General features: G+C 45.0%; 3 protein-coding genes across 3 annotated transcripts in view; all 3 read left to right on the plus strand.

Moving 5' to 3' along the window:
• The window catches only part of LOC118420622, a gene marked incomplete at its 3' end in the record, with an annotated part of 14,814 nt that extends 12,980 nt beyond the window's left edge, over positions 1 to 1,834 (plus strand). Inside the window, 3 exon segments of the mRNA XM_035827465.1 lie at positions 468 to 592; positions 1,133 to 1,282; positions 1,776 to 1,834. Coding sequence (XP_035683358.1) covers positions 468 to 592; positions 1,133 to 1,282; positions 1,776 to 1,834 — 334 coding nt within the window.
• Positions 1,835 to 2,229: 395 nt separating this feature from the next.
• LOC118420624 (cysteine-rich motor neuron 1 protein-like) lies at positions 2,230 to 8,591 on the plus strand. Its single transcript, XM_035827468.1, has 9 exons — positions 2,230 to 2,376; positions 3,348 to 3,543; positions 4,055 to 4,144; positions 4,536 to 4,634; positions 5,301 to 5,501; positions 6,180 to 6,253; positions 6,722 to 6,872; positions 7,380 to 7,464; positions 7,895 to 8,591. The coding sequence occupies exons 1-9, from the start codon at positions 2,320 to 2,322 to the stop codon at positions 8,019 to 8,021; spliced, it is 1,080 nt and encodes a 359-aa protein (XP_035683361.1). The 5' UTR covers positions 2,230 to 2,319; the 3' UTR covers positions 8,022 to 8,591.
• Positions 8,592 to 8,687: 96 nt separating this feature from the next.
• The window catches only part of LOC118420625 (leukocyte elastase inhibitor-like), a gene marked incomplete in the record, with an annotated part of 21,928 nt that continues 21,277 nt past the window's right edge, over positions 8,688 to 9,338 (plus strand). Inside the window, 1 exon segment of the mRNA XM_035827469.1 lies at positions 8,688 to 9,333. Within this exon segment, the coding sequence (XP_035683362.1) occupies positions 9,284 to 9,333 (50 nt within the window).

Consider the following 9,338-nt stretch of genomic DNA (forward strand, 5'->3'; position numbering starts at 1 on the left):
TCAGAAGAGGCCTTAAATGGGAAACGCCTGCCAGCTAAAAAGAGACAAGACAATCGTAATGTTTTATATTGTAGGGCTGCCCAGTTGAAAAAAGGTAAACGTATATACAGAATGTAAAGTTGAGTAGCATTTTAGTTGCCATGTATGTTGATAATTGTACACAGCATTAAGCTATACAATCAGGCCTTTCCGAAGCTTATGAGCGCTTCTGTTTCTGATGATGAGTGTATTTATTGAGAAGACATACTCTAAAGATCTAACAATGGCAGCCTAGAGGCTGAATTAATGTTCCTCTCTCTCCAGACGGAAACCAGTTTAAGCCAGTGTTGCAATGTATGTTGATAATTGCACAACATTTAGCAGTGTACAGATACACGTGCACTACAGTTGGGCCCATTTTGAAGGTTATAAGAGCGCGTCTGTTACTCTGATGAATGAACTAAAGTGAACTGTTCCTCTCTCCCCAGACGGAAACCAGTTCAAGCCCGGGTTCCGCTACCTGTACGGGTACTACGGCAAGGCTCAGGGCAAGACTGGAGAGCAGGGCAAGGACGGGTACTGGGTCACCGCGCGCTGCTGGGTCGAGATCGAGGTAAACAATCCCCCTTCTTCTTTCTTTTGAGGCTTGTTTGTTTGTTTATTTGCACAAGAAAACAAATAAAACATAATACAAAAGCAATACATAAAGTAGGTGTCGGAGGAGGGAAAAGTGTATGTAACTTCAACAAGGCTGCAGACATGGTTGTAGCCAATATACCGACTGTAAGGTTTGCACCATCGCACACTGAAAGGTGCGGAGGCTTCTTAACACTTAGGAAGGCTGTTCCTCATTACTCATTAGAAGCAAAATAACAGGTCTTGGTGGAAGTCAATGCACATTGAGGCACCAAATCTGTAGTGTGTTTTTGGTACACAGATTAGTCGAAGAGGCTCGGTGGAAGTCTCTCCACCGTAAGAGAAAGTCGTGTGAAGGGCACAACGTCGGGGCATGGTGTGTATCGAACTCGGGACCTTTCGATTCCGAGCCGAACGCTCTACCAGTTTCGCAACACCAATGCCGCATACTCATTAGAAGGTTTGAACAATTCTTGCGTATTGAGCTAACGTAACACCGAACCCCCTGTACCTGCAGGTCACATCCAAGTGCAGTTTCTACATGAAGACGTCCAACTGCGTGTTCCGTGACTCGGAGCCGCGCGTGCCCGGAGACAAGGTGGACAAGGAGTTCCACAAGCTGTCAGCCAACCTGCAGGAGAACCCCATCTACGTCGAGCTGCAGCATGTATGTTTGTTTATTTGTTTGTTTGTTTTATTTGGACACTAGTGTTACACAGTGACTGTTTCACGCTATTCTGCCTGATTTGATTGAAATGTAAAGAAAAAGCCTATACAATTTGTAAGCAGAAAATTCAACAAAATCAAATTTGTAAAGAACACAAACTACTATGTTTTATGATTACTACTTTATGTAACATTATCCTATCATACCAGTTAATGAAATAAGACCTAGGGTAACGTATAGACTGTTCTATCTTTAATCAGCTGCGTGAGTAAAAGATATCATGCAAAAAGATATCATCGTGTTCCTTCTTTGTTCAGGCGAGGTGTTATCATTATTTACTTACCAGTATCTACTTCTTCCTAAGTCTTGTAAGACAAATTCTTTCCTTGACTTTATTTAGATCCCAACAGTAAAATACAACATAGTACGTACACTAGGCAGTGGAATGCTCATTTGTACAAATCATACATTGAAATTCTTCCTTATCTCTCAGGGTCTGGTGCACCGCCTGGTTGTGGACCCGTCCGAGTCCACCCACATCCTGAACACCAAAGCGCGGCATCCTGTCCACTGTGCAGATGCTCTTGGAGGAGAACACTTGTCTCTACTTCAACATCATTCAGGTAAAAATAGTACACAGAGGGTACAGGTAAGCCCATATAGCCTATATCATAGGGGTGGGATCCGGTAAAGTGTACCAATACAAGCGGTTTTTTCCTGATGGACTGCTCCGAAAAATAAACGGACCTGAAATAAATCAGTAGACCGGATCTTGTACCGATTAGACAGACAATGAACCGATTATACTTTTCATAATTTCAGGAAGCCGTGCTCTCTTAGCTTAATTTTTTTCATTCATCATGAAAACATAGAAAGCACACGAAAAAACAACAGAAGAGAACGCATGGCATTCACAGATTTAAACTTATCGATGTTTTATTATAAATTTTTTTTCTTGTCGTTGCTAGGGCGACATCTATGGCGACTGCCCAGTGAACTACGTCATCAGCGAGGTGGAGGAAGGTCACGTGGTCGGGATGAACGTCACCAAGCACGTGTCCAAGTGCCAGCACCCCAATGACGCAATGACGCACGTGAGTATATGTAGTCAGGGGCGTTCGAAGGGCAAAGAACATGAATTACTTCATATCCTTATTAATGAATATGTATTCTTCTTATCGTGCAAAGAGGCTATGTAATCAAATACAAACTGAAGTTAAGTCCATGAAAAACTAACATTGACAGATTAGTCCGACCTCCATAATGTCCATATACAATCTAACAAAAGATTCCATTGCACCAGGACGTGGCATTAGTAAATTGAAAGTTTCTGAGCTTGTCTTAGGTAAGGGCGCGGTCACAAATGTCTTGCGATTGCCGTACGGTTTTGATGCCAAGGGGGCTGTGACAGAACCAACCACCGACATGGATCTAAAACAGCCTTTTGTATACCAAGACAGTTGAACTTTGCAGGAGACGTACATCTTATCCTCCAAAATGCCCGAAGTTAGCGATTGTACGACGATCGCACAACCTACGCTCGTATGTGACCGCGCTCTAAGGTTATTTTACGTTACAGAAGATCTCCAAGAAGCAGTCCGGCGCGCACCAGACGTGCCGGTCCGACATGACCCGCGAGTTCGAAATAGAACATGATCGAACAGGGGGTGGGGCTTATGGTGTTCGGCTGGAAGGGTCCATTCCTTATAAGGTTATGTTTGTGTTACAGAAGATCTCTGAGAAGCAGTCAGGCGCGCACCAGACCTGCAGGTCCGACATGACCCACGACTCCGTGATCGAGCGGGTGGTCTGCAAGGACGTCCGGCATGTGCGCGACGACATTAGTCAATTGAAAGTCTCTGAGCTTGCCTTGTTCTTATTTTTACGTTACAGAAGATCTCCGAGAAGCAGTCGGGCGCGCACCAGACGTGCAGGTCCGACATGACTCACGAGTCCGTGATCGAGCGGTTGGTCTGCAAGGACGTGCGGCACGTGCCGTCGTGCGCGACGACATTAGTCAATTGAAAGTCTCTGAGCTTGTCTTGTTCTTATTTTCACGTTACAGAAGATCTCTGAGAAGCAGTCCGGCGCTCACCAGACCTGCAGGTCCGACATGACGCACGACTCCGTGATCGAGCGCGTGGTCTGCAAGGACGTCCGTCACGTGCGCGAGGACAAGATGATCGAGACGCACCGCATCCTGGTCCTGCAGCACGTCCGGCCGCTGAAGGCCAGCGAGCCGCAGTACCGCTTCGACATCGGTGAGAGACCCCTTTTTTATTCTTTACTGAACATTGAACTTTGATGAGAGACCATCTTAATGCAGATTCTACGGTGCCATTAGATTATATCAAAACTGGCCAAGGAGTATAGCCGGCTTTAATAGGCCCCAGTTGCACCGGATACCACAGGGGATGTAGCTCCGGCCGGGCTCCGGGGCCACAAATTTGTCCCGGTGGACTGCTGGATACGGGGGGGGGGGGGGGGGGGGGGGATCCCGGATAAAGCTCGTGTACGTTTATGGCATAGTAGTTAGAATCAGACACAAAGCTACACTCTTCACATGATTAACTGAAAACAGCTTTAGAGCTCAATGCTGTGTCTGAAAGAAAAAAACGCCTATCTTGCTTGATAAACGTTTCATGTCATAAGCTCATATCTACGTACAGCTTATTTGATACCTTTATGTAGTATTTACATATGTCAGCTACTAGTAATTGTTCAAATGAGAGGGAGTTTCTTAAAATGACTGTTTTTATCCGTGGCGTACAGAGGAGGGCAAGGAGACGTCCCTGACGTACGAGGCGGAGGGCGAGCAGGTGGATGATCTGGAGGAGAGCTCTCTCCGCGGCGGGCTGGAAGGTTGGTCACAAACTCATAAGCGTCATGTTTGGCTTCAGATATCCATAATTTCGACTGCAGCATTTCGAGGTGTACAGAAAAGTCAGAGACTTCTTTGCCATAGAACTAACATGGCGTGTTATGAGAATGTCTAAGCTACAGTGATCAGTCATCTACAGTGTATTTGTGATGACGTTTTAGAAGATATCATTAACTGCAAAAGTCCGTCCGGTGTAAGACGTCTTAGAAATTGAAATGAAACGGTGTTAGATACACTACGTTGTTTCTTTTTTCGTTTCTCAGCTAAGAGTCCCTGCAAGCCTGTCCGCTATAAAATGGCCCGATGGCCCAATTTGAAATAAAACGGTATTTAATATAGACTAATATTTAATCTTTTCGTTTCCCTGCCCAGCTAAGAGCCCCTGCAAGCCTGTCCGCTGTAAGATGTTCTGCAAGTACGGCTTCAGGACCGACAAGCGCGGCTGTGAGATCTGCGAGTGCGCCAAGGAAGGTGGGTACTAGGGCTGTGGTGTAGTAGTTTAGTTGATAGTCCCATTTTGAATCACAGGGTTCCGAGTTCTAGTCCACTTAGTTTACTTTTACTTTGATCGAGCTGTCGCTTATAGTCCAAGGACACTGATATCCACCCAGCTTACAAGTACATTTATTGTGGAACCCGAATGATGGAAATAAAAGCCGTATAAGACCACGTAAGACATACCTCAAGAAACTGACAGCTGTATGAGCCTACAGCAGCTTTCTTCAGCGATTGACAACAAAGATGTTTGTAGAAAAACTACTCATGGTGAGATTCCAACCGAGCTTGACGGTGCGAGTGAGTGAGTGAGTGAGTGAGTGAGTGAGTGAGTGAGTGAGTGAGTGAGTGAGTCGTATGGCCGGAGCCTCAGTGTTTTTGAACAGCCACACCTAGAGAACCACCTCACTATACCAACACCCGAGAAGACTTACCCTCACTAAAATCTTGAATAAAAAAGGTTATGTTTCTGACCCCTCAGGCGAGGGCTCTCGTACCGATGATGACGGTGTCACCCATAAGAACGGGGACAAGTGGAGGCCGTCCTACAGAACCACCACGCTATGATTGGTTGTTATTAACCCACTGTGAACCCAAATCCCTATTGAAAAGTTGGATAAAAAATGTTATGTATCTTCTCAGGTGAAGGCTCCTGCACCGATGCTGACGGCATCACCCGTCAGAACGGGGACAAGTGGAGGCCGTCCTTTGACGAGGACTGGTGTAACAGCTGTACCTGTGAGAACGGCAAGGAGGCGTGCATGGCCGTCGTCTGCGCCAGGCCCGACTGCGGCAACGAGGTGCCCGTCAAGAAGGAGGGCCAGTGCTGCCCCGTCTGTCCAGGTAAGACCACATCTACATCTACATCTACGTAGTACTGGGCAATGCCCCTCGCGGGACTTTGTGCCAAGGGGAGTGAGGATGCCCTAGCAAACCGGTGGTGGTGAGACAAAATAGTGAAGTGAAGAACGAATTCATTCAACAAACAAAAATAACGGTGCTGCGCTGTACAAGATATCTTGCTAGGGCATGACTGGGTCTTACAGCTGGGCAGAGCTAGGGTAGCCATAATGCTTGGCTACCCCGGCTTTGAAATGTTCTACGGAATTGGCTTCTACCAGATGTTCACACATTGACGTAATTTTATGGATTTTTTATGTAGCTATTAATTTTGTGACGTCGTGTGAGGCGTAGCTGGTAGAGTGTTGGGCTCTAAACCTCAGGGTTCCCGAGTTGATACTCGCAGTGCCTTGGAAAAAGTACTTTTTTCAGTTCACCCAGGTGTAAAAATGGGTACCTGACTTCGTCTTCGGTCAGGGAGATAAAAGTTTAACTTTATCTTCTGCCTGTACCTTTTATGTGGTCCTTTTAAGTATAGATAAGCTACAAACTTGGGTGAAGGGCCACATTGTCTCCCTCTGTCCCAAACCAAACAAAAAGATTATGTTATACTTTATACTAAATCTATACTAAAAAGGGGCATTGTAAATTTATAGTTGTTTTTTCTACCTGTTCCAATAGTTGATGAGAAGCCAGAGAAGCCCGGCGACATCAAAGAGCCCACCTGCAGCACCAAGGAGGGCAAGACTTACAAGGTAGGTTTCTTAAAATTAACTGGGAATTCTACTATGAATATTTAATCGTCACATAGTTATTGGGAAAAGAACGTTCTTCTACCAAATAGGTTTCCATAACTGTCAGTGACTTTTAGTTTGATTGAGAATATTGCCTATATTGAAATGTTAAAGAGATTTTAACAACCTTTAGCCTTGTACCAAACTCCGTAGTGACCGCTGGCTCAATCCTTAACATGGCAAACCACTTGGTGGAAATGTTAATAAAACCATGCAAATTGCTGAAAAATTGACAGGAAATGCTCAATAGATTGATATAGAATACTGACAGATATATAGAAAGTATCAATGAATGAAGAGCAAATTTTAATGCATCGATAAGAAACGCTATGTATTGATAGAAATGCAAGAATATGGGTAGAAAATGCTTGTAAATTGATCTCTAAATTGAGACTCTAAAACTGTTTTGGTCAAAATTGTTGTGATTAGGATGGCGAGATGTGGGAGGAGGCGGACTGTACCAAGTGCATGTGTATGGAGGGGGAGGCAGTGTGCACGTCCGTGCTGTGCGAGGTGCCTGACTGCGGGGAGGGCGTCGAGCCCATCACGAAGGAAGGGGACTGCTGCCCCACATGCCCTGGTCAGTCCTGGTTATTCATGGCGTCCTTTCCCCTTTAAAATCAAGCATTAACGGACATAGCCATGTACGTGGCATACTGAAAGTTCTAACGTTGTCATAAACCAGTAGAGCACTCCAGCTATCACTTCCTGGCACGTTTGACCAATTGCTTTCGTCACTGTACCGTAAGATCATGTGTCTGTAACTCTTGCGAGTTAACGTTCTGATGTGATTATCATCGATCATAATTGAACTTGAAGAAGGCGACAGTGTATATCTTTGTGACTTGGAAAAAAAGTTAAGCATTGCACTATGCCTACTTCCTACACAGATGAGCTTTTGTGAAACCAGTAGATTTGATCTTGGGAAAAGATATAAGTTAGGGTAGTGAAATCTTTTTTGGCCTTTTGAGGCCGTAGGGATAGTGGGGTTTACGCCATATGCACCATCTGGTGCAAGAAGGACTTTGTTTAGTTTTAACTTTAACAGTAGGTTTAGTCGTTAACCCGGTGTTATCTGTCTGTACAGAAGTGGAGAAGTGCACGAGCGATGACGGGAAGGAGTACGTGACCGGAGAGACCTGGGAGCAGGACGGCAGCTGCACTACATGCAGGTGGGCATTGTTGTTGTTAATGTTATTGGGTGGGCCGACTGTTATATCTTCGCAGCCAGGGGCTGAATTGCAAGGGGCTTACAATAGGCGTAGCTAAATAGCACACACCCCTGCCTCTGAAACTAGAAGCCGTGAGTTCAATTCCGGCTGTGTCGCTCACCCGACATGCACGCTACCAGAAAGGGTGTTGCAGTCCTTAGGATGGGACGTTAGGCTGTGGTTGACTGTTAATTGTGCTTGTCGCGTGTCGGTCAATCTCCGTCGACCTTGTTCACTTGTTGAAGGGTCATTCTGTGAACAAGGTCGACGGAGTTTGACCGAAAATTTAGAGGGTAAGTCCCTATAGTTTATTTCCGTGTTGGAGGTAAAGTGTTAGCATTTTCTATAAAGGATCGACATCACTTTATTTATTTCCTTTTCCCCTGCCCAGGTGCGAGGCCGGCAAGCCCCTGTGCATGACGATGATGTGCGACTGGCCGGAGTGTGAGGACGGTGTAGAGCCGGTGACGGAGGAGGGGGAGTGCTGCCCGTCATGCCCCGGGGCCGGTGAGGAGTAACTCGTCCTTGCCTTCAGCGCAGCAGAATCAGCTTTTGCTTAAAACCGCAAGGAAAAACACTACTAACTGTCTCACATCGATATATCTTAGGACAAACGCTTACTGTTATAAGACAGCCCGTGGTTTGAAGTGCGCATGTGCAGCGTGATGCATTATAGGTAATATTTCAATGGCAATCCTTCGTGAATTTCAAGGAGCCTTCAACTCTGACATATACCCCACAATGCAATACAGTGCACATGCGTGCTTCAATCCGTTTTTCTAAGACGACAGTATATAGGATCATATGATGAGTTGGATAGAGTGCTACGTACAGAACTGTCGTTTGCTTTTTGTAACGTTTCTGCTTTAAAGGCAGTGGTTGAATAGTGAAGAATATTTCAGATGTAACACATGTCGCAAAGTAATTCCTAGGCAATATAATACTTCATAACAAGATCAAATCCTTTTGTATTCTTTTCAAGTACACAACGCAAGCGTTTAACCATAAACACTGGTTGATAGAGCAGAATCAAAACGATATATGATTTCTTCTCCTTCATTTGACAAATAAAGTTTGGCATACAAGAACTCTCCAGCGTGCAAGCTGCATTTTTATTTCATTATTAAGCTATGTGTCGTGTTTTTGTGTTTCTTATTTGGAAGAGTCTAAGAAAGTCATTAGTAGATTTCTAGAGGCAATGTTTGTTTTTTCAACTTAATGATGTCTACCATGGGAATTCTTACTAAGTATACCTGTTAAGCTTTCAAGCTACCACTATAACGCTGCTATGCAAAGCAATTGTAACGGTGTTTACCGGCAATCATTTAATTCGTCTCAGGTTTCAGGCTGCAATCTAGAGTGAATTCTTGTGCACTACTTAGCTGTACAGAGGAAGGGCTAGCAACCCCTTCCTGTAAAGTATACAATCATGTACCCTGCTACTGAAACAGCAAGGACGCCTGCTGCCGCAAGGCACTATGAGGGTCTGAACGAATGAACGAACGAACAATAACATCTGTAACTGCTAAATACCCGAAGTGATTCTGAAGAAACCTTGAAACTCTAAATTTCAAACAACAGCCATAGTCTCACCAAAAAGAGTTGGTAAAAAACAAAAAAAAAGTTTGCTATAATGATTGTTCACGTCTCGCCGTTATTAAACGTAGCGTTCTTTTGATGGTGACACCTTCTAGCCAACCCATTGAAGACGCTTGTTGCCTCCAATGGCAAGTTTGCGCTGGACTTGTACAAGAAGCTGACCAGCCAGTCTGACGGGAACATGTTCGTGTCTCCTCTGAGCATCTCCACGGCTCTGGCTATGACGTATCTAGCAG

Source organism: Branchiostoma floridae, chromosome 8 (genome assembly GCF_000003815.2).
Source record: "Branchiostoma floridae strain S238N-H82 chromosome 8, Bfl_VNyyK, whole genome shotgun sequence".
NCBI classification, from domain to species: domain Eukaryota; kingdom Metazoa; phylum Chordata; class Leptocardii; order Amphioxiformes; family Branchiostomatidae; genus Branchiostoma; species Branchiostoma floridae.

Bases quoted from the DNA above. Each gene is read 5' to 3' on its own strand.
- LOC118420624 (XM_035827468.1), top strand. From the start codon at position 2,320: ATGAACGTCACCAAGCACGTGTCCAAGTGCCAGCACCCCAATGACGCA. The intron at 3,544-4,054 runs GTGAGAGACCCC...CGTGGCGTACAG, and splicing joins GCAGTACCGCTTCGACATCG to AGGAGGGCAAGGAGACGTCC. The intron at 4,145-4,535 runs GTTGGTCACAAA...TTCCCTGCCCAG, and splicing joins TCTCCGCGGCGGGCTGGAAG to CTAAGAGCCCCTGCAAGCCT.